General features: G+C 33.9%; 1 protein-coding gene across 5 annotated transcripts in view; it reads right to left on the minus strand.

Annotated features, from left to right (window-relative positions):
• The window catches only part of LOC149793042 (neural cell adhesion molecule 2-like), a 166,735-nt gene that overhangs the window by 26,036 nt on the left and 113,805 nt on the right, over positions 1-26,894 (minus strand). The window contains exon 16 of one of the 5 annotated variants that reach the window (XM_089966937.1): positions 7,891-22,975. The exons of the other annotated variants lie outside the window; for them this stretch is intronic. Within the exon in view, the coding sequence (XP_089823063.1) occupies positions 22,866-22,975 (110 nt within the window). The 3' untranslated portion in view covers positions 7,891-22,865. Of the gene's footprint in view, positions 1-7,890; positions 22,976-26,894 lie in introns of those variants that run through there. 5 annotated transcript variants of the gene reach the window in all.

Below are 26,894 nucleotides of genomic sequence, written 5' to 3' on the forward strand. Positions count from 1 at the left end.
GTAAGTAGAAGTGGAAACGTAACACGAGACTTTATCATGCAGCGTTAGATCTGTCACTATACGAAAAGTTACTAAATACATGGCCAAACTGTGCATTTATCTCAAATTTACAAAGGTAGTCCATATAGGTGAGAAAAGCAAGAAAAAGGATTTTTTTCTTCATATTAAAAAGTGTTTCATCTAAAATGTATAAACGTATGAATCCGACTTCCAAGATATTGATAAAAATGTACAATTTTCTTTTAGTAATGCGGTTAAGATCAATTTTTATAAATGCTTTTCTTGCAGTTAAGCAGTTGAAATCAATTGTGCAAATGCGTTTCTTGCAGTTAAGTGGTTAAAATCAATTTTACAAATGCCTTTCTTGCAGTTAATTGAGTTAAAATCAATTTTAGAAATGCTTTTCTTGCATTTAATTGAGTAAAAATCAATTTTACAAATGGTTTTCTTGCAGTTAAGCGGTTGAAATCAATTGTGCAAATGCTTTTCTTGCAGTTAAGCGGTGCAGTTAATTGAGTAAAAATCAATTTTACAAATACTTTTCTTGCAGTTCACTGAGCAAATAATCAATTTTACAAATGCTTTTCTTGCAGTCAATTGAGTAAAAATCAATTTTACAAATGCTTTTCTTGCAGTTAATTGAGTAAAAATCAACAAATACTTTTTTTGCAGTTACTTTAGTAAAAATCAATTTTACAAATGCTTTTCTTGCAGTTAATTGAGTAAAAATCAACAAATGCTTTTCTTGCAGTTACTTGAGTAAAAATCAATTTTACAAATGCTTTTCTTGCAGTTACTTCAGTAAAAATCAACAAATGCTTTTCTTGCAGTTACTTGAGTAAAAATCAACAAATGCTTTTCTTGCAGTTACTTGAGTAAAAATCAACAAAAGCTTTTCTTGCAGTTACTTGAGTAAAAATCAATTTTACAAATGCTTTTCTTGCAGTTAATTGAGTAAAAATCAATTTTACAAATGACTTTCTTGCAGTTAATTGAGTAAAAATCAACAAATGCTTTTCTTGCAGTTACTTGAGTAAAAATCAATAAATGCTTTTCTTGCAGTTACTTGAGTAAAAATCAACAAATGCTTTTCTTGCAGTTACTTGAGTAAAAATCAACAAATGCTTTTCTTGCAGTTACTTGAGTAAAAATCAATTTTACAAATGCTTTTCTTGCAGTAAATTGAGTACAATGAATGTCAGTAAATGGTTTTCCTGCATTTATGTGGATAAAATCAATCACATGCAGATAAATTACATCAATCAACTTCACGCACAAAAACATGCAGCAACTTAAATACTGTAAAATTAGACATACCCTTGAAGGGTTTATTATTTCCTATTTTTCTTTTCGTTGTAATGAATAGCCATGAAATAAAATCAACCATGAAAAAAGGCATACATTTGAACTATTTAAAACAGCAATGAAATAAAATCTACCATAAAAAATGGTACTGTTACATTGGGCGTGGCCCCATGAACATTTATCCTCCAAAATCGTTCATTTACTCCAAAGCTACAATGTTATCGCCCTCAATATTTGAATTAACAGCAGACATTCTCTATACATCGAAGCAGAAAGGAAATGGAAATAAAGCCGATCATTATAACGATAAGAAAGTATAACCCTCCGATAAAATCCTACAAAAAATGTTATACATTTATACTATAACACTCCGATAAAATCCTATAAAAAATGTTATACATTTATGCTATTTAAAATAGTTGGTTTTGTATGTGTAAATATCAAAAGAAGAAAGTTAACCTGAAACACACCTGATTATTGATATTTTGTTTCGAAGTTATCATTATTATGGCTAGTTGTTATTTGACACTTATACCGACTTTCCTCTGTCGTGGAAATCGTTCTATTACTTCAATATTGTGTAAGATAAATTGATGCACATAAAACATGAGCTTAGAAAAATAAGATTTGCCAGCATTTTTGATGATATGAGTCTCCATGTTCTTGTATCTATTTAGAAAATAAAAATATTGAATAATGTGGTTAGATAAATTATCCATTGTCTGGCAGTCATTCGATCAGTTCTGGAGTGAAAGTTTTGCCAAATAATCCTTTTTAATATGGTACCCAACTCGTTCTTAAATTTTAGAGATTCTTAAATCACGCTCTTACACCTTCCCCAAGATCTTAAAGAAATTTTAAAACTGACGTCACGGTCGCACAGACAATACATGACACTTTAAATTTGAATGATTTCCTCACATTGAACTGGTTTCGATTTGCTTCTTTTGTCACATTGGATTGGTTTCCATTTGTGTTTTCTCACATTGGACTGGTTTCGAGGTTATCCAGAACGGATATTACAAACTTAATCCATCTTTTCAGGTACAAATACAGAACAAGAAAATTGACAGGACGAATTCTTGATTCCGCATACGAGACCGATGCTATAACCACGAGGCCACCGGAGCGGTCGCTTGTACGTCAAATATCATCCAAATTCAAATAAACAAGTTGCTAATATATGTAAAGAACATGTCCAAGTTATTACATTTTTGATAAATGATTCAATCTAAACCGACAGTAACAAAAGTTGATAAATATAAAACCGGCACTTTGACAAACGCCAATTGCAAGAATATTTGGCGGAGTTCGTGTAACGAGGTGATTATCTGAAATTTTCCGAAACGAAAAAAAACCAACAATATGCTTAGATTCGAACCGTTCTGAACACGTTAAGATTATATTTTGACGACAAAAAATAAAATAATCTTGAAATCCTGGTGAAAATGAAAACAAAAAAAGTACGTGACATGCAATACAACATACATTGTTATATAGAAAGTATCTTGAACCAAAGCAATACTCGTATATTGTGCCCTATACATTTTCATCGATTCTAGAAGAACATGCATCGCTCATCCCTTAGCTATTCCTGTCTTTCATATTTCCTTAAAAAAATCGTTTCGTTTTGTTTAAAACATGTCATGTTTTCAACAGGAATTAGCTGGTAAATGTTCGTTGTTTTAAATGTTACAAACGGTTCTTCTGGAGCAAACTAGACTGAAATAAAGAGATCACATAACTTCACACGGCGATTCGATGAATACATTTTCAACTGATGTTGGTGTTACCAAGCATGCATCCGAATTGGAATTCAATTCTATGCCAAATATTTATTATAGACCAAGAATATGTATTAGACATGTATATTGTTCTATTCAGATTGGACAATTCTTACACAGGTTTCCCATAGGTTACCGGAATAAAACTTCAATAATTTTACCTCACCACTAGCAAATTTTCCTTGATTATATTTTTCGTGTCTAACACAGACATACATTTTCCATTTTAAACATATACAGCTAAGGAATTGACCGTATTCGTCCAATGATAAAATCATGCTTGATGATGAGACCCTTCCGCCAAAAAGTTGTAATTTTTATTAAATTTGTTTTGTTAAGTAAGCAATGTCAACTGACAAGCTCACACCCATTTGTTTTAAATGTATTGATGCTGATTGGCCCTTTGGGTTCTCACTGGAGAAATAATGTACTGTATATATAACTGGTCTCTACCTCTCATACAGCTAACCCTTTACCACGTTGAATTAATTTTTCTTCTGAACAATGCTCAAAACAAGTTGAAATCATGGATATAAAAGCGACCCTAGTAACTAATATTACACAGCAAATTTCCACACTCGTTCGCCCGTATTTAAATTTCTCTAAGGGTCCAACATTTCCCGACTTTTATGACGAAACATTAAAATCCCTAATTTTTTCATTATGCATGGGGACCCTGTTACAAGAAAACTGAAAGTGTATGATCTTTCTTTGTAACAAGTATAAATAATTAAACATGACTTAGTTTCAGGGCAGCACTGGATGAAGAGATGCTACGCGGAATCTGTCGTCTCATATGCATCCGTGTTGGGATAGGTCACCCCAACAAACACCCCTCCTTGAATAAACTCTAACAGAAAACTTTAACGCTGAAGAATATATCCTCTAACTGAAAACTATAACGCTGGCTTCAATACTCTCAAATATAAAACTTGTGCGCTGACGACCCTGCCCTCTAACACAAAACTTTAAAACTGACGAATTTCACTCAAACACAAAACTTACGCACTTACAACCCTGTACTCTAATACACAACCTAAACAGTGACGACCCTGCCTAGCAGCACAAACATTTAACACTGACGACCGTGTCCTGTAGCACAAAACTTAAACGTTGACGACCCTGCCCTCTAACACAAAACTCTGATACTAACAACCTTGCTCTGTAGCCAAAAACTTTAACTTTGATAAACCTGCAAACACAAAACTTACGCGATGACGACCCTGCTCTCTAACACAAAACATTAACATTGACAATCCTGCCCTGCTGCTCTAAAACTGAAATCTGATGACCCTGTCTTCTTTCTCAAAACTTCAATGCTTTAATGTAGACTACCCTGCATGCAGTACAAACCTTGAACACTGGAGACTCTGCACTCTAACACAAAACTTTCATGATGACGACCCTGTCCTCTAACACAAAAATTTAATGTTGACGACCATGTCCTCTAACACAAAACTTTAATGTTGACGACATTGTCCTGTAACACAAAACTTTAATGTTGACGACTTTGTCCTCTAACTTTAATGTTGACGACCCTGCCCTATAACGGAGGGTTGGGTGGTAGAGTGGTTAAGCTTTTAGGATCACTGACAGCTTACCTGTCCACGTCGGTTCGGGTCTAGACTCGGTATGTGAGAAAGTCCCGTATGTCTATGGTTCTTCCCAGGTGGTTCCTACATAAAATATACTGGCCACCACCTATTATCGTGTGTTGAAAAATGGCGGTTAGCCTACAAACCTACCCTCTAACACAAACTTCAACGCTGAGTGCCATCTAACAAAAAACGTTATCGCTGACGACCCTGCCCACTAAAACAATTAATTCTAAGAGGTCTGTTTTCTAGCACAGTACTGATGACTGTATCGCTAATTTGTCATAATTATGTCTCAACATGCTTTCACAAGAAGGAAGAATCAGTTTAAAGACACTCACGGCCAATTCGAATGTCACTTTTTATGCTCAAGAAGCATCTTAAAGTTCACCGATTTTGTTTTCTTTATTTGGACTGTACTGTTACGTGCAGGTGTTGCATGGTGCAGACAAAAATTTCCACTTCTTGTTTTTCTGGTAAAAATAACTATTAAAACCTAAATGCCACCGTTTTTCACAAATGTCACCATTTTTCCAATTTAACTAAAGTTTGGAAGGAAGAAAATGACTTGTTTAAAGAAAAAGTTATCTGCCATAAATCTTTCTTTGAAATAATCAAGATGCTAGGTTTAAACGACGTTCCGATATTCAGTTTTGAAAAGTGAGATTCCACCCTTAATTTAGTCACCGAAGTAGCTCGTAATTCTGTTCTTTCACGCGAGTCCTTCGGCTAATTCCGTTTGACAAATCTAATAAAAACATTCTTAAATTGATTCTATAAGGAATGAAGAGAGGCAGGCCATACTTTTTTAAGCTGATATAAGAAAAGAAAGCCTGCGTTAGATAAAAATAAAACTCGGGCGAATACTGGGGATCAGGTGGTCCGTTGGAATACTTTGATTCGCGAACTTGGACTGTTGCTAATTTCCATATCAATTGGTAAGCATACGACATGGACTTGTAAAAAAAATAATGTACGTCAGTTGTGTCTTTATAGAAAAAAAAATACTCTTAAATGCAAGGCCGAATACTGCATCATATCAATCGTAAAACGAGAATAGCTCATCACATAAGGATCATCTACCGTATCCAAAATAGTGCGGTGTTTATGTTTACTAAGACTACGTCATCAAATCTTGTGTTCCACCTTTCGACTGAAATTGGTTGTCGCCGATCAACATGGGATTAATTCGTACACGTGAAAAATGGCAAGGTTTCTCAGCTCGAGGGAGGACTTACATTGCTCATAATGTGATGAAAAATCGATAGTATCTGGTTTAAATAGAACCCAAAAATGTTGAGGGTCAATATCTTTCAAAATAGTATTATTCAAATGATTTGGAATATACAAATTTGTGAACGTAAGCGGAATGGAACATCGTCTGCTTCTTCCGTACAGAATATAACAAACAAATTTAACCACTGAAGATACAAGAAAACAGCTTTTACTTATTACTGAATGGATGCAAGTGTATTTATATTTTGTAGCATTTTATTCCCTTTTTGTTTCCTTGTTAATTTTTCATATCAACTTTTTCTTAACAAAATTCAAGACATTATACTTTTGTCATCACTTTATAACGTTATGAGCGTGATACCACTTTCGTTTCAAGGTGTGTGCGATCGTGTCTGAAACGTGAAACATAAAGCAACAACTTTAAATAAGTGTGTGTAAAGCAGGTTAGTTTGCGGCACCGCTCAATATAAACGTGTCAACGAAGTTTTATAAACCTGTGTGTCCATGAAAGGGCTAAATGCAAAAACTGATGTTGACACAACTGGCGAAACTGACACAGAATCAAAAGATGCTGTTGGATAAAACACCGATACCAAACTGGAACCTAACAACGTTGTTTTTCCAATATAACTAAAAGGCACCTTGCATTTAGTGCGCAAGGATATCCTAATACATTACATTCTGGTGCGCCTGAGACCGAATTCGTCGAGTGTCACCTTTTCATCAAATAAAACATTGAAATTTCAACCATCTTTGTTATTCCTTTATATACAAATATATTCATAAATAAACAAATGGATACACAAACAAGTAGAAACATGCAATGACTTTCAATTTTCATGGGCTGAAATGAATAATTTGGTTACTGTTAAAGTTGAAAGCCAGTCGTTAATATACAATTTCATATTTTTAAAGCATTTCATGAATACTCGGTTTTGATGTGATGTGATATGATTTTGATTTTTAACGTAGCTTTAACAATTTTTCAGTCATATCGCTACGATGTCTGCAATGTGGCAGTTTATAGTGATGTCTAGCACTGGGGCATCACGCCGCAGACATGTAGCATGATGTCCCACCCAGTCACATTATCCTGACACCAGGCCGACCAGTCCTAACACTAACCTCTTAATGCTGAACGCCAAGCGAGGCAGCTGTTAGTACCATTTTTTAAGTCTCTGGTATGACTCGGTCGGGGATCGAACCCACGACCTCCCGCATCCGAGGCGGACGCTCTAACCACTAGGCCACCGGAGCGGTCTACTCGGTTTTGACATCGGCTCAAAGTCACGTTCCGTTAGGCACATGTTTCATTTTAATATGCTGATGATAAAACAAGATTTGACAAACTAATTAAAATTGGTTTGTCAGCTATCTTTGGCTCAAACTCTTGCTTCAGCGAAAAGTATTTGTACATTATGAAAAAAAAAGTTTTGGCATAATACACATGGCATCAAATTTTAATTCCGTAACTGATATTGTATCAGATCACAATCATGAAAATACACGTTCAAGATGATAATCTTGGAGACAACATGCCTAACACTTTTGAAAAACAAATCATAATATTGTGTTTTGTCATAAATTACTGCATTGATATTTGAAAGTAATATGCATGAATGCGGAACAACTTCACTATTCCGTCTTTCGATACAAGTCTGGGAACATCCAGCTTCTTGTCTTTCGTGCTATAGGGGGACTTAATTTCCAAGTATAATCTACAATCATTTCGATGAAGTGTATTGATAAATAAATCAGATTTTTATACCGTTAGGGAAGCAAATTTGCTGCGCAGGGTGCACGCGCGTTGCATTTGTGAGCGTTTCTGTACATGATCAGAAAGTCAGTGAAAACTCATACCTCACAGGCTAGTAATAAAGTTATAATTCTTCTTTTTAAACACAAGGATTAGAGTTTGCTGTTTCATCAAGCCATAATGATAAAAAGCAAATCACTGAACAAAGATAATATCTGACACTTTATTTTATTGAAAATGTGAAAAGAAACATTCAGAATGTTTCACAAAACTCAAATACACTCATGAACATAAACAGACACATTTATAAGAGGTATTGAAATACAACAATGTCCATCATCTTCAAAATCTATTACAGGCATATTTTCAGATTGTAAGATCTAAATATCGGAATCTAACGATACAAGAACAATCTCACCATCAAGGTCGCACAAACTCGACCACACACACACAATCTATGTTTTCCTATTTTTCAATGCATACACACAGCCAATACATTTATACACAACAAGCATCCTGAAGAGTTGTTGCATGTTAGTCACTGCAAACATCAAGACTGAAACACCGAGAGTCAAGGTGACCACCACAATAAATATCTTATCATCATAAAGTACAACATAGAGTCCAGATGATTATTACAATACACATCTTACCATCATACAAAAAGTCAAGTATAACATGGACCAGGGGTTCGAACATGTGGCCCGCCAAGCTGTATCCTGTGGCCGCAAAATGACTGGCGTCACAAGGTGTCTTGAGAGATAACAAAGTTGGTGTGGCCCTTGGGCCATCGAAAATGCAATCACGTGGCAATCAAGGTGGTTTGACTTTGAGACCGCTGAGAATAGGACATCTTAATTCCCATAATCTGATCTTTCCCCATTATGTAAACTGTACAAACTTTGCATGCGTTGTAGTGCATAAACGTTTTCCCAAGAAAGAAAAAACAGTAATCACTTTCACACAAAACTTGGCCGTCTAAAGTTGGATGCAAAGATAAAAGCCATTGGAAGCAGAGATACCAAAGTTTGGGACTTTTAAGGCAAAACAGTCAGAAAAGTCTCTTATTTTCTGCCAAAACCAGGTCTTACTAACTGTAGAAAGTAGCAAAGAGCAAGTTTTGAAGACCACTAACATATCTAATTCTACTGACACAACCATCTGCATGCAAGTGATTTGACTGTAGTGTGTTTGTGTGTGTATATACACACACACACACACACACACACACACTCTTGAGAGTTCTGGCATAGCACTTTCAATACTCAACTTTTAAAATTAGCCGTGTAATAGAGAAGTCAAATTTGTAATGATACTGTTCAAGACTTGAGAGTTCCTGTTCCTGATCTGTATTATAATTCCTATCTTAGTGCTTGAATCATATCTACAGTAATTTGCTTTCATTTTCTGTTTCAACTTGTACTTTAAGGCTGCAGTTTTATCATAGTTATACACAGGTTTGCATGTGACATCTTGAAATAGCCAGAGAATCTGAAAATATGCCTGCCTGTCTATTACCAAAAATATGAAGAACATATCAAGTCAATAAGCATAATATCAGCTATAACACATTATAACATATAAGTTCAAAACTTACAACTTTACTATACGAAGAAAAAAAAAGGAAACCAAAACATTTTGCAGAATATCAGGCTTTACATTTCTATGTCAAAGCTACACTAAACACGAGCAGTGCACATTCCATTGAAAATATCCTCCAGGAATGGGTACTGACAAGGGAATATCCCATTGGCTTGCTTATTCTCATTAAAGATAATACAAATAATTTTGTTTTAAATATGTCCAACATTTGAAATTACCACAATACATATCAGGTGTCTGGCTTTATTGCCAAGATTGTGTATTGATGTGCATAGCAGCTTCAGTGCTTGTCAGTTGCCATCTAGGTTGCATTAAAACACTTTCATGGTATGTTTTAGTGTTTCATATCAAGAATTGGTTGCTTTTCTTATGTATCTTTTATTATTTAACTCAGTCAGTCTATTTTTAATGTACAAGTATTAAGACAAGTGTTAACCAGTCCAACATGATACAATTACTGAACATTAGTTTTTGTAAAATCTAATCATGTTCTCAGACCATAGAATGTATCAAATTCAATTCACAACCAGTCTCAATAATTGCTCGAGATTTATTTCTGAATGAGACTCTGATTATAATACATGCAGATCATTGATTTGAGCCTGTTCAAATACCGATAATTTTTAATTATGTAAAGATTGTCTCTGACAAGAGAATGCATCACTGAAATGATATTTATACATCATCTTACTCTGAAATTTAAATCTGGAAGGTGATACATTTTTCCTTCACTAGCTTAAGGTGGCCTTGACACAACAACTCCAAATATGGCAATGGCTCCAAGTATGTAAATGAGACAAATCACACATTCATGAATCTCATTATAAATGGTATGCAACGTAGAGGGACCTAACAGAATTCTAGAGCTGGCAATGAGGTTATCCAGAGGAAGTAGGCCACAGAATAAAAGTGACATGACAAGAACTTGTCATTTATAGTGATGTTGCATGCTTGATGACAAATAAATGTCAAACCCCCATTTAACTCGCTGGAAAAGGAAGAACAAAGATAATAACCTACACACATGTTTAAGGCTTCAGACAACAAGAGTTAATACACTCTACTGAAAATGTTAATTATTTACATAGAGTCTTTATGTATATCAAGAGTTGGAGAGCAAGTCGGCTCTTTTATTGCTGCCAACTGACAATACCTTCAGTTAATCTATGAGATAATGGTGGTGAAGAAAGCAGTTTACCATCCAACTATTTAAACACCCATTTTTGAGCATGGTTTAATATTTCTTAGTTTCATTTTCCAACCTGAATTATTAATTTTCCATTGGCTTCAATGAAACATACTTGTACTACTGAAAATTATTACAAACACTGAAAATAAAGTGTCCAAAAAATTGTTGGAACTGGATATTTAGATTAATTACAGTACAGGACAAAACAGTAACATCACTATGAATTCATTTATATAAATCTTGCATACATGTTTCATCTCAACATAATAACTTTCCACTGAATGAAATTCCAGACAAAACAAAAAAAATTCTGCACCCACAATATCTGGATACAAAATCTGTTTCTTATATAATGTGTAGAATAAAAATGATAAATATACACAAATAATGTGATACACAAATACTAACAAATAAGTAACAGTAATTTTCACAAACTACCGGAATTATATAATAGGGTTAATCAATTTTTAGATATGCATGTAATTCTGACTTCTAAGTTTGGATTTAAATTTATGTGATGCATCAATGTAATAAAAAAGTAAATTATTTGAGGAGTATAGTTGTGGATCTTTCCTCAAAACAGAAAATAATTATTCCTGTTGCAACAATCTTGGCTCACTTTGTACCTGACAGATGCAATCAAACACAAGTATAAATAATAAATATATATACTGATTTAAAGTTGTGCATCAATATAACTAAAATGTTTATGCATGTTCAACTTGTAAAGACTATCCCCGTCACTCTAATCAAGCGTCCTTGAAGTAAAACCTATCTTCAAGAATCTTGTAATATTTTATAAACTAAAGAATAAATGGGAAACTTAAATACCAAGAAAACGAAACAATAAAAAAGAACATTTCCCTGAACATACATCCTATCTTAATTCACTTCATAATTTTTTACATGTCTAGCTTATGGCACATATAAGAAAACTGATAGCTCAAAGAACATTGCTGAATTTAATCAATGGCGTTTATGGGTATTACTGGAAGGGAAAGTGTTCTTTATTGGACAGTTTGGCAAGAAGAACAATACAACACAATAATACATTTATACTGCTTATACTAGCTTAGAGATAATTGCTGACTACAAACAATACAGTTCTTGATCTGCTATCGCATAATGTGCCAGCAGATCAGGGTCCATATTCTAATAATTTTGCACAAATAAACAGGCCAGACCCTACTAGTGCAATAAATGATGGAAGATCTGGGCCTGTGCAGTTTGCCTTGACTTACAAGAAAGTAAATACAGTATACGTACATGAATTAAAATGTGTGACAAAAATTACAGAAAAAACTAACACTAAAAAATATTCTAACTTGTGCAAAAATTTAATTATTCAGGGTTTTGGAGTATCTAGTACATGAGTATTTCCCTCCAGCTGATTACCTGTAAACACAATTACAAAAGGGAGAATTGTTCAGACAAAAATGATTATGGTTTAGAGCTCCATTAAAATGTCATTTTATCAATAAATGTATTCTACTTCACAAACCAAATTTTCTTCCACTGAATAATCCATGCTTGTGCAGTACTTGTCAATAATCATATTCTACATCAAAACAAAATCTTCCTGCAGTGAAATATGCATGCCTGTATTGGAACTTCAGAGTACCAAAGACAATGCATGCCTGTATTGGTACTTCAACGAAAAATAACTTACCTCCACCCCTCAAACAAATCAAAGCCAAGTTATGATGTCCATGCAAACTGAACATCTTAGCAAATACGAGTTGTCAAAGAATAGCCTAGTTAAGTATTCAAGATGATTTAATATAAAAAATTGCAAAATCTGACACGAGAAATAATTTGACAACTTTAGGACTGATACTTGCCAAGATATATGATGAAAAGAAAAAAAAGAATCAAAATAATCTAAAATAAAATAAGTAGGTCACAATGACCTAATTATTGCATGGTGGTTTATAACAATTGCAGATGCTTCCACATATACACTTTCATGACCGCAGGATAATGAGTCATACAGAGTTAAATAAATGCCTGCATCCAAAACTGAAACATATCCCAAGTTTTAACCCTGACCCAGACATTTTTCCTAAGGCAAAGTATTGAAAGATTAAATGACAATTGATAACAAACAAATCAAAGAATAAACCTCATTAAGTGCAAATTTAATACAGGACCAACTGTTGCTGAGATATTGGCAAAAATGATTCATATTTTAGAGGTAATTCAAGGGAATAAAATATTGTAGTTTGTTGCTGTTGCTGTTGTGGGGTTTAATGCCATTTTTCAGCACACGATAGGCAATGCATGGCGGCCAGTATTAATGGTGTAGTAAGAACCCGGCAAGAACCACCGAACCACGAGAAGCTACTGCCAAGCTTTCTCACATACCCACATTAGCCGAATCCTAGACTTGAACCCACACAGACAGAGGTGAGATGGCAGTGATCCATAACGGAGAGTGCTTTAGACCACTCGGCCACTCTGGGTCCCTGTAGTTTGTAAACACTTCCATGAACAAAGTTCTATGATCATCAGATGATTGTTCTTGCTGGTTTTTAACAGCATTTTAGATAAATTATTGGCCACATTATGGAAAGGCATCAGGAGCCAAGTGCCTTTCCCAAAGACATATTGAGGCAGACAGCCCGGGCTGGAATTGGAAGGTATAAAACCTGTAAGACTTGGATTAGGAACCAGATGCTTCACCACCTTAACTACAATGGCTCCAACCATGGGATGGAGACATTCAAATTGGAAACTTGTACGTACGTACAACCTGTACATATGTACAACCCTAACCCTGTATGTATGAACAACCCTAAATCTGTAGGGTATGCATGATTGTCCTACTTTTTTATACTGAATTAACTCCTACTCTCTCCCTACCCTAATTCATTAAATATTCCTTGATACCATTATTAATAGGTTACATGCCTAAAAAGAAATCATGCTGTAACTCAGTGATCTAATGAAATTAAAGATTATATTATGTATAGATAAGAACTTGAAAATGAAACTTGAATCAGAAGTCACAGTGTCTTTGTAATACCCTAAAACCCCACCAAAAGTCACAGTGTCTTTGTAATACCCTAAAACCCCACCAAAAGTCAAAGTGTGATATAGTAGTCTTGAGTAACAGACTGAATTACTAAAAGTCATCAACCCAGAATGACCAATCAAGGAGATAAGGACAAAAACAACAGCTTGTCAAAAAACTTAAAACAAGATGGGATGTGGATGCCAAGACAAGTTAGTGTGACCACAGGAGCTCTTATTTATTCATGAAATATTATAAGAGACACTGACCTGCCAGTGTATTTTGTAAAGAACAGTCCAGGACCAATTAATAAAGAACCATTCAAATAGCTACATTAAGAAAGAAATAAAACAATCAATATAACTCTACCAGGTCACCATAGCTGACCTACTGGCCCATCTCATTAACTTACCAACAAGATTTGGCTTTGAAAAGTTGTTGTTGTTGTTGTTGTTGTTGTAGAGTTTAACGCCATTTTTCAGCACACAACAGGCTATACATGGCAGCCAGTATTAATGGTGGAGGAAGAACCCGGGAAAACCCCCGGAAAGAACCACCGACCCATGAGAAGCTACTGGCAAGCTTTCTCACATATCCACATTGGCTGAATCTGAGACTCAAACCACGCAGACAGAGGTGAGATGGCAGTGATCTGTATCAAAGAGTGCTTTAGACCACTCGGCCACTCGAGGCCCTCGCTGAAAAGTTGCAAAGATACTTGAACAGCACTCTGAGCTTTTCATGAAAAATGGTGTCAACTTTGGATAACAACCAAACGAAGTAGCAGAAACATGTATTTGGACATTTTATATGGCAGAGATTTCCAGGTTTCAGAGTACAGATTTTTATCAAACAAGCAGTGCAGGCAAAATAACCAAGTTGGCTCAGCATTTAACTGGTCAGGGTCCAACAAACACCAACAAGTAGTACGGACACAATAACAAAGGTGTTTAACTGGTCAAAGGTCCAATAGGAATATTGACAGTTGTTCATAGGTCAATTCTTTGTAAGGGTTAGTAGCCATTCTGACAGGCAAAGGGAAGAATAATGCTTCGTTTTAAAAGGGGGTAAACTGAGTGATATTATTTATATCATGTTATGTTAAGAGCTTTTTTCTTCTAATAATATGCCTTTCCAATGCAACAGAACATTGGTGCTCAAAGATTTTGCAGATGCTGTCCACTTCTAGGTATTCAATGTATGGCTAATATATTAGCTGCAGCAAGTCCATGGTCCATGAGTGTACCACATCCTATAGTTTAAGACCCTGTGCAGTAAAGTACCAACTGTACGACAAAGATGACATCAATATTCTCATGCTTCTCCGGACATTTTCTTTTAAACTAGTTAGCACAACTCAGATGTTCTAGTACAGAAATGACAACTTGTTCACAAAATAGGATAAACATATATGTATCAACTTAGAATCTTTGCATATTCAAAATGAAATCTCTTCTTGGGTCACATGAAATTAATTACAAGTAATAGGAAAGCACGTCTGATGTAGTCAAGCTTTGTTTTGTATCGACTTGTCAGCATTTTGTAATGTTCTTACACAGGAATAACAACTTGTCTGCAGGTGTAAATACAAGTATATAAATTCAGAAATTGTTTGAATATATAGCAATTAAGATGGGATGAACAAAAACATTGACATGATCAAAATGATACATTATTTGCTTCAAGGAATATACTTCTGGATTATGCTAAATTTTAAGCCAGTGGATTCTGATTTGAAGCAGTCCTAACAAAGCAACAATTAGTACATGCAATCTTAGGACTGTTTTTCATTGAATCAGTCCTTACACAATAGTCAAGCATTAATAATGATAGTCAATTACAGCATATGATTGGCATATTAATAAGTAAAATCAATGTCAAATTTTCAACATGACAGATCACATACAATTTCTTTTTTTCTCAGGTATGTATTGGAATGAAGAAAGAACAAAACGGTTTAATTCTTTGGTATAAAACAATGAAAACAATAATTACTAGGCGTAGTTACACGCTTCTGGCTTACTTTAAGTGGCATGCCTTACTAGGTGTACAATCCCCTTGTGTGGCACTCTTTCTCGTCATGTAAGCAGTTGGGGAAATGATACATTTTCTCACATCTATAATAACCTTAGTAAAGTGAATCTCATGCAGAAGATTTTTCAGGGTTCCAAGGGACTTTGGTTTTGAAGGGTTTTGCTAGAGGTATATATATATACACACACACACGTACATATATAGATATATACTTGTCAAAACTTAAGTCCCTTGGGTCGCCCATACATTACATATTGGAATACATTTAAAGGAATTTTGCTCCAGAAACAAAAGTGTACATTAATGAGGGACTAATCATAGGAGAAAACACGTTTTTTAAAAATGAAACCCATGTAAAAGACATCTTGACCGTTCATCCAATATGTTCATCAAGTTCCACTGAATGACCATTAGACCAATATTTGCAGGAAGCTCCTTTGAAATATTTTACATGGTTTTGAAGTTTTCCTTTGAAAATGAAAGGGAAAAGACAGACAAAAACATGACTATTCTTGAAACTGAAAAGTTGTGCATAGCAAATGTAACATCCGAACAACTGGTCTAATAAAAGCACCACAGGTGTGGAGAAATGCCAAAAAATAAAGTGTAAGTAATGGATGGAAAGACAAATTGAAAAAGAGAGATTAAAATAGTACTGAAACAATAGATCTGTGAATAGCAAAGTGAACAAGTCCAATATGAATACAAGGTCCAAAGATATTTAGAATGGTTTGGTAGTTCAACCCATGGAAATTATTGATGGATGGATGGATGGAAGTGTTACAAATATTGAAAGTGAAAAATCATAAATATCAAAAGGACTATTTACCGTATTTCATGTTATTTATCATACACGAAAAAATAATTATTAATTTCAGTGCATGAAAAATTATATGTAAAATAAATCATTATCATTTGGTGGTACCGACCATGTACGAAAAATAAAGGGATCATACCTGAACAAGTTCTACGGACACACACTACTCGACAACCTAATGGTACAAACGTACAAAGTAAACATATTTTCTGTCTCATTCTGCTCCCAATAATCTAATTACAATAAAAAATAAAAGTACTCAAAGATTTATGTTGTTATTAGTGAATGAGAGAGAGAGAGAAAGAGGATTATGACTCAGTGTGCAAGCTCATCTGCATTTAGAGCATATGTAGCTGTTATGTTGTGTAATGTTGGCAAAATGATTAAGATGGTTTGAACATGTATTAGTTATGGGTATTATTTATTGTTAAATTGTACTCAACGGTATGAGACCACATTGTCAAGAAATTAAGTGCAACTTGTATTTTTACAGCAACTTTAACCTCATTATCAAATTGCAATAAAAAATAAAGAACTTGAAATCATGCTTTAGTTAATGCACGTGAGCGTGCTTAAATAAGAGAGAAATGAAACAAAATTTTGTCAGTGTACAAGAACGTATTTATTCAGGGTGGTTTTTATTTGTAACATTTGCAAAAAGAAAAAAAAGACTGTTACTTGACGACTGTGATAATCCTCATGTATTACAATCCTACTATATTCCATTATCAATAAACACTGCTAAATCAACAATTCATTCTTGTTTTAATTACGATGTACATTGTCACAACAACCACGTAGCTATGCAGTGTTATTTACATGGCAATTAAACATGCTTAGCACGTTGGGTTATTCCAGCTGAAACCAGATTTGAGTGCAAGAATTGACAAGAGGTCAAATCAGCAAGGCTGCCAGTAGGGAAATGAGACTCTCTTTAGGGCAATGAAAATCTGTCAATGTGCTACTGAAGCCATTGTCCATACAGCAGATGTTATAAGGATAAGCGATCATACACATTACTTATTATTCGAACTTGCCAATAGAGATAATAGTGGGGTATATCGTAAAATAGATTTGCAATAAAATGTTAATTATATCCAAGTCAAAACAGAACAAGTACTTAAAAGATAGTATATGTATATATACGAATCGATTTAATGGAGTCTGCAACTTTCATATTTATGACAGAAATGACTAGGTTTTTATATTTTATGTGTGTATGACTATAATGAAACAATAAGACTAGTTGACCAATGGTCTGTGGTCTTCACTTTAGCATGTACTGAGGTGTAATTTCTGTTGGATAAGAAAACATCAAAGGTCTTCTGAACTCATTTTAAAATGCACGTGGTGTTTTGTTATGGTTATGGACTTAATAAGGAGAACTAATTAACTATAATATTTAAAGGCATGGTCTGTGAAGTCCTTTGTCTATTAAATATTGTAATGACAATAAGAGAGCTTAAGCACATGGGTGCTTGCAGGATTTTTTGCAAAAGGGGGGGGGGCAGTCAATCATGGCCAGGACAGTTATTATAGTAAGCAGTCTGAAACTAAAGCTAATATTTACTAAGTGTTTTGAACAGAATCTTGTGACATATTTTCAGCTTCATTTGCATGATTAAACTTGTCGTAATATATATATATATTTGCAGTATGATTTCGGGGGTGTGTGTGTGTGGGGTGTCACGTGACCCCCTTGACTTGTGCTGCAAGCACCCATGCTTATACATCAATCATTGTATTTTCTCACCAACAATTAATTAAGTTTTGTAAAAACAAAATTGCAATGCGCTATCTTCGATCTTTTTGCAAACGTAAATCTTCTTAGTAGAAATGTTATGTCTGATAATGGATTTTTTCGAAAATACAAAGTGATATGTACAAAAAATTATGATACATTTAAATAATTATTATTCTGATAACTGGATTGTGTATGAAAAATTAAAGGGTACAAAAAAATACATGAAATACGGTAGTAATAAATATACCAAATTTCAAAGATACACTTTCAAGAGTTTCTGAGTTTTGTGGATAATGGATAGATTAATGGTCTCACAAATTATTATTTGTGCTAAATTATACTGAGATATCTTCCATGGTGCGAGGGTTATGCTCCAGAAAACTACATGTTTACAGATTACTGACAAATGGACAAACCAAAGATATATCCCCTCTGTATTATATACCAGGGTAATAAAAATAAAATTAACACTACTAATCCTATGAAAACAAGAGAGGGCCAAAAAGGTTACAGAAATGGCTTATTGATGTTGTAGGTTTTTATACATCAACTTGTTTGGGACGCAAGAGATTTTGGTTTTGAGGGATTTCACTGCATATGCCAAAATCCTGCAGGATGGCTGCCAATACCTGTACAGCATTATTCCTGCATTCTGATTCAAAAGCATGGGGTTAAAGATACGATCCCTAACTGGGATAATCATGAAAAATCAGATCCAGCTTTGTAACCCCTGTACTGATCTTGTCTTGTAACATCTGTATTGATCTTGTCTTAAAACACTTGTATTGACGATATTCTGTTATATACAGTAATGAAAATAAATACATACATTCTCTACTATACAAGAAAGTAAGCCAATCAATATGATATCAATGAAGATGGTTTATGTAATTGTGGTGATAATCAATCCATAAATTAAAACTATTTTGTGGACAGCATGCACACAAAATTGGTATTATTGATATATACCATGTTATGCAAGTCTTTTGTTACATGTACATACAAGTAGTCTCATATATGTATATGGAATTTAAAAAAACTGGTGAAAGAAAAATATGAAGAAAATAAAAATGTTTTACAAGTACCATTGCTAGGAATACACTATGTATGTACAACAAATCACACAGCCATGAGTTACTGGTGGAGTTTTACCATGTTCAAGCTGGAATATTTTAAAGAGAGGATGCAGTTGGTGCACCATTCAGAAAATGTGGCAGCTAACTTTGTAACAATGGACCATCTGCGACAAATGGAAACACTGTTATTGCAAACAATTCAGGATATTACATTTGTTTTTCAGTGTAAAAACTCACAATACCAGATTCACATTGGTATCCAACATGAAATAACTTGTAAAAAAAATTGTAAGGAATTAACAGAAAAGCAACACTGATTTAATGAAGTACACAAGTGATCCTAGGAAAGAACACTTAATTGGCAGAAACTAGAAATTTGCTGGCCTTCATAATAAAACATGCACTGAAATGGACCTAGTACTTCTCATTGGCATGAGGTAGCTCATGCAATCCAACTACTATATTTCACACAATTCTAAAAAGAAGTCAGTCTAAAAGTCAAAAATAAGATGCTGGATAATTCATCCGATGTTACTATATTTGGAACACTTCTAAAGCTCAAATAGCACCTTTGACATGTCACTCATAAATGTAACAAAGCAAATCACACAAAAATAAAATGAACTGCATGTGACACTGCCAACATCTTAAAATGAACTGACAAACTTGAGAAGGAAAAAAAATCTTGGTGGACAATATTACTATTTTTATTTGGGACTGGTTCCAAAATCACATTACCTCCATCACTGAGAAACTGAATCAGTACAACACATCTGTGATGTATATGACACAGTTGTGATATACATAAAAATACAATATAAAATAATATATGAATATTCCCGAATTTATGACCAATTAAAATTTATATTGCTTTGCATGCACTATGAAGGTTTTAAAAAATACTTTTGCCAATTATTGCTTCCAAAATTTCAGCATAAAATTGTTTTTAAAAAAATGGTGTTACTCATGTATATTGATCATTAATTCATTTCTGACGAATGTTAATTCCACCAAGGAGCCAATATTTTTTAATGCCAGTTTATATCAACAATGTGAAGGTCAGTGCTGTATAATACCGACAATTCATTTCTTTTTCTGGCTTTATGAAAAATGATGTTTTTATAAGTACTTAATAAGGTCAATTCAGGAAGGAGACCATAATGGTTCTGATAGAAAGATCATTGTTCATTAGGCAACACATTCAAATTATTGAATTCACAGTAATCCACAATGCAGCTGGTTTGCATGGGCAGGCTTTTTGTAAGAGCAACAATCCATAAATACCTTAGCACAGTAAAATATAAACTTGAATGCAAAAATCAAATTGACAACTCTTTGTCTTCAGGGACGAAACAATGCACTTCCCATGTCATTGTTTGGTTTCCAGCAATATTTAGCAAACTGTATTAAGAAATGATTATTGTAGTAAAAAGAAAAGAAATACAACTGTGAAATGTGAACATGATATAAAATGAAAATTTACAACGTATTAATGATTTTAAAAAACAAACGAAAATAAGTCTGAAACTCAGGGTTATAGTTTGTGTATAAAGTACTGGCATTGCATCATCCCAATTCAAGCCAAGATATGTTTGCATTATATCTAATCCAACACACCGACAATGAATTTATCCAAGCACTCCAAGGAAATGTACTTGCAAAGTTTTGAGCAATTTAATCTAAAATTGAGCAAAGAAATAGATGCACGTCAGTTTTCCAGCATTTTTTCAGCTGTAACGTATTTATTGTTCAAAACTTTTTTGTTAATATATCTTCTGATCAATAAAGGCATACATGTCAGACATAAAAGAAAGAGTCTATTCCAGACCAGTGCAAAACAATTACTGTAGTTATAAAAACTTGTAGCCCTGGAGAAAATTCAATACTACATATTAAATTGATGTTTAAAGGAGGTTCTTGTTCCAATTACTTTTTGGGTACTATTTATTTGTTTTTGATTTAAGTTCATCTCAGATTCAGCAGCATGTTTGCAGTTTGTAAATAGCATTTTTTGTATGATACTAAGATACAGTGGTAGGAACACATGGTAAATCAATATCTATGGAAAACTCTAAGACACAGCAATGAGTAGTTAGGAAAGGTGGTAAATCAATATGCAAAGAGAGTTCTAAGTCATTGCATTGAGTGGTTGGGACAGGTGGTAAATCAATATCTATGGAGAGCTCTAAGACACAGCATTGAGTGATTAGAGCAAGTGGTAAATCAATATTCATAGAGAGCTCTAAGGCACAGCAATGAATGGTTAGGACAGGTGGTAAATCAATATTCATAGCGAATTCTAAGACAGCAATGAGTGGTTGGGACAGGTGGTAAATCAATATGCATAGACAGCTCTAAGACATGCATTGAATGGTTAGGACAGGTGGTAAATCAATAATATAGAGTTCTAACACAGCAATGAGTGGTTGGGACATGTGGTAAATCAATATGAATAGACAGCTCTAAGACACAAAAATGAGTAGTTAGGACAGGTGGTAAATCAATATGCATGGAGCTCTAAGACATTGCACTGAGTGGTTGGAACATGTGGTAAATCAATATCTATGGAGAGCCCTAAGACACAGCAATGCGTGTGGTTCAAACACATGGTAAATAAATATGCATATACAGTTCACATGTATCATCACATGCCTCTTTGCAACACACATTTATTGTGCATGGTCCCTCATTGAGTAAAATGTACATCTACTTTAAAAACAATTGTTCATAAAACTCCTTAAAATCTGATATTGTACTTTTAGGGTTTTTGTTTTCCCCTTCAAAACCCATCATAAAACAGAGCACAAGTTTTAATAAAATTTTAAAATCCTACAAAAATACTGTGTAATAAACAGTATCTTACAGCCATCATAAGCCTATTCTTTCATTTGAAATGTTCAAATGACTCCAATTTTATCTCTGTAGTTTTGTACAAAAAATATTAGCTTCCTAATGTGTCTCAGATTTATTGAATCAACAGCTAGGGGTTTGTTTTTCCACTGGTAATTAAAGTAATGAGAATGGTTATGGCTTGATGGGTCAAAGAGATGGTGACTAACATAAAATTTGATTGTGAAACAACTCAATTATTTTGCTGCTTGTTATTTTTTACCATGTGATCCTTTTTTCACTTTCATAAAAAGCTGCTCCATATAATCTATGCAATATTATCAATGTTCTTGTCATTGTATTTCACAAGAGAATTTATATAAACATTTCAGACAATCAAAGAGTTACTGATTTATTGTTGAGATTTCCTTTAAAAACCATTTCCAGTGCAAGCATCTATGGAACATTTATAAGGGAGGTAAATACTAATCAGGTCTAATTGTTTACTTAAAGCAGAGTTGCCCCCCTCAAACTACTATGTGGACCTGGAAGTTGACTAGCTCAATACTTTGTTAATCATTTTAGCAAGACCTTAAAGTCTGTTATTATTGTTAGTATCACCAACTAGATTGTATTTGGTAAACGACAATGAACACTGTACCATAAAAAAGTTATAATCTCCAACAAAAGGATTTATTAGTACTGCCCTAAAAGTTACACATCTAATACTCACTTCTAGATGACAATTGGTAATCTTCTTGTTATTAAAAAGAATTGCAAAAACAAGGCATTGCCAATAATAAAAAAGCATAGACAAAAATAAGGGTCAATGGAAGTGCTTGGATAGATTACATGCAGTGTGCGGGCACAGACAAACCAAGCATATCACATGAACACTTGCAGCCATGCAATTAGGGCTGTCATAGTAACGGTCACAACGGTCGACGTGGTGAACAGCAGAGGACTTCCACTGATTGCACGGATATAAGAGGGATCTGCAAAGACAAGAGGGAGAGAAAGAGCAATAAGTGAAAGCAAAGAATAAGCTTAAACCAGCTCTAATCTCTATTACTTTACCTATGGTAAAACATAGGCCTATACATGGAATTTACATTTTGGAATTTATTTTTATTTAAATTGCAGCCTCTAATTTTCCATGAGCTGCACAAAATTAGTGAGGGTGAAGGGGTAAATAAACAAGAGTCCCTCAAAGGGACTGATGCTCTACTAGTGAAAACCCCATATCAGTATGACTTTCAGATCAGGAGAATTGTTTGTTGATGTTTTCCATCAAACATTCTGATAAATATCATGGTCAGTACAACTGATGTAGGAAGAACCTAGGAAAACCCTGATATGAATACAAATTACAAGGCAGCTACTGGCAATCTTTACCACAATGGCCAAGCAAACAAGGCTCAAACCTACAAGGACAGAGTGAGATGGCTGTTATCAGTAAATGCAAGTGCTTTAGACTGCTTGAACAACTAGGACCCCAATCAGGAGGAATAGCCACAAAAACTAGAGTTTTAGGATGACTACTGTTGCACCAATTATAGACATCATGATTGAAACCAATTTCATTTCTTCAATGAACCAGCCATCAAGAAAAGTCTTCTGGGGAAAACCCCAAGTTGATATGACCTCTGTTTATGAGGAGTAACCATAACAAGATTTTCAAGATTGCCACGGCGTTGACCATAATGGATGACCAGCTAGACAATGGGATGAATGTGTGTGTGAAGTTTCATGGCAACACTCCATGTAGTTTAGGAAAAGTATTATTAACAAACTGGTGCATGGACGATGGACAACAGACCATCCCATAAGCTCTTCTGGTCTACGACCAGTGGAGATAAAAATAATCTGAGATGCTGAGCAATTCTAAGCAGTTTTCTACAAATCAATCAATGAAGTCAAATTAATTCACAAAAAGGAGGAACTTTCAAGTTGCCAGTGTTTTTGTAGACACAATTATTACTGTCCAATGTGTCAAAAATTTAAAGAAAACCAAAAACAAAAAGCCATCTCAGATGGAATTGGATTTGTGGACTCCAATATTACGGACAGTGAATCACAAAGTTAGTTACAATGCAAGATAGCAGCAAAATAAAATGCAAAATAAAAAGCTGTCACACAAAATGCTACATCACAATAAACATTCATTAAGGTAAAAACATAAGAAACAAAACTGATTCATGCTCATCAAATAAGTAAGAATACCTGGACTGTTTGTAGCCATGCACTAAATGGGGCACACCAAAGCTTCATTTTGATGGAGAAAACTTTTTTCACCCATTTTTTAAAAGCTGTCAATAAAGGCTCTGATTATGGCATCTTACACATTTCTCAGGGAATTCTTTTTTCTGCTTACCCAACTACAGTAATCCACTGCATGGTCTTCTAGACACAACTGTCTCTATCTTCTTATAGAATAAATTAAGTGTTGAATCCTCATTAAAAAATCACTTGAAAATATAAATAAAAACATATTTTGTATTTATAATTTTAAAAAATTGGGTAACTGAATCCAAATAAGAAAGATTTGCTGTACTGTAACAACAGTGAGAATTTATGATAATCACTGTATCAGGTCCCTATGATGAATAATGAGGATAATTATGTGTATATTCTTTATAGAAAGCATTGGAGAGCATTATGTGTATATTCTTTATGGAGAGCATTATGTGTATATTCTTTATGGAGAGCATTATGTGCATATTCTTTATAGAAAGCATTATGTGTATATTCTTTATAGAAAGCATTATGTGTATATTCTTTACGGACAGCATTATGTGTATATTCTTTATAGAAAGCATTATGTGTATATCCTTTATGGAGAGCATTATGTGTATATTCTTTATGGACAGCATTACGTGTACATTATTTATGGACAGCATTATGTGAATATTCTTTATGGAGAGCATTATGTGTATATTCTTTATAGAAAGCATTATGTGTATATTCTTTATAGAAAGCATTATGTGTATATCCTTTATGGAGAGCATTATGTGTATATTCTTTATGGAGACCATTATGTGTATATTCTTTATAGAAAGCATTATGTGTATATTCTTTATGGAGAGTATTATGTGTATATTCTTTATAGATAGCATTGTGTATATCCTTTATGGAGAGCATTATGTGTATATTCTTTATAGAAAGCATTATGTGTATATTCTTTATGGAAAGCATTATGTGTATATTCTTTATGGAAAGCATTATGTGTATATTCTTTATGGAGAGCATTATGTGTATATTCTTTATAGAAAGCATTATGTGTATATTCTTTATGGAAAGCATTACGTGTACATTATTTATGGACAGCATTATGCGAATATTCTTTATGGAGAGCATTATGTGTATATTCTTTATAGAAAGCATTATGTGTATATTCTTTATGGAAAGCATTACGTGTACATTATTTATGGACAGCATTATGTGAATATTCTTTATGGAGAGCATTGTGTGTATATTCTTTATGGAGAACATTGTGTGTATATTCTTTATGGAGAACATTGTGTGTATATTCTTTATGGAGAGGATTATGTTTATATCCTTCATGGACAGCATTATGTGTGTATCCTTTATGGATGAGCATTATGTGTATATCCTTTATGGAGAACATTGTGTGTATACTCTTTATGGAGAGCATTATGTTTATATCCTTCATGGACAGCATTATGTGTGTATCCTTTATGGATGAGCATTATGTGTATATCCTTTATGGAGAGCATTATGTGTATATCATATATAGAGAATCCTTTATAGAAAGCATTATGTGTATATCCTTTATGGAGAGCATTATGTGTATAGCCTTTATGGAGAGCATTATGTGTATAGCCTTTATGGAGAGCATTATGTGTATATCATATATGGAGAATCCTTTATGGACAGCATTATGCGTATATCATATATGGAGAATCCTTTATGGAGAGCATTATGTGTATATCCTTTATGGACAGCATTATGTGCATATTCTTAATGGAGAGCATTATGTGAATATTCTTTATGGAAAGCATTATGTGTATATTCTTTATGGAGAGCATTATGTGTATATCATATATGGAGAGCATTATGTGTATATCATATATCAAGAATCCGTTATAGAAAGCATTATGTGTATATCCTTTACGGAGAGTATTATGTGTATATCCTTTATGGAGAGCATTATGTGTAGATTAAAATTCTGTTTCTCTGGTCAAATTTGCTTCAACTTGGCTGCCATAGTGCAAAATTTAAAAAAGAATTTGATTGTCCAAAATTATTGACTGCTTAACCTCCCTTGAGTCAAGTTCAGTTTGCAAGAAGGGGTGACATTATTCTGGAATGGGCTGATTACCTGTGGAAGCGTATTAGTATATCATTTTATGATTTTCTGTGGTACATGGTACATGATATATGTATTCACGTACCTGTAGTTTGTTTGCATGAATGAGTATCCTGCACTTTTTCAGAGCTCTTTGGGATTAATATTGAATTTTGACTATCACTTAAATGAGGAAAAGCTTGAATCCTGATTACAGCTACCAAGACTCTCTGTCTAATAGCATTCCAGAACTACCAAATATGTAACATTAAACAATGTGACTCGTAAACTAAAAATCATGTCAGAACTGTGAATAGGATGAAATGAATTAATGTCAGCAATCAGACAGGGATTTATCCATGCTTTATAAAAATAGGTAAAAACTGTCCTTGGTGCCAGTCTATTATACACAAACACCTGTTTGTTATTCTATGTGCCATACATGTATTATGTGAACGAAACTGATTTAAAGCATGTTTCTGTATTGCATTGGACCATTACCCTTGACCACTGATGTAAATAGATCTTCTCCTCCATGTAATCTATTCATTTCTCATGGACACATACCTGGAAGCAATTTTCTCTAACCAATGAGATGTTCAAAT

The sequence above is a fragment of the Sinohyriopsis cumingii genome, chromosome 8 (assembly GCF_028554795.1).
Source record: "Sinohyriopsis cumingii isolate HCF-2022 chromosome 8, ASM2855479v2, whole genome shotgun sequence".
Taxonomy (NCBI): domain Eukaryota; kingdom Metazoa; phylum Mollusca; class Bivalvia; order Unionida; family Unionidae; genus Sinohyriopsis; species Sinohyriopsis cumingii.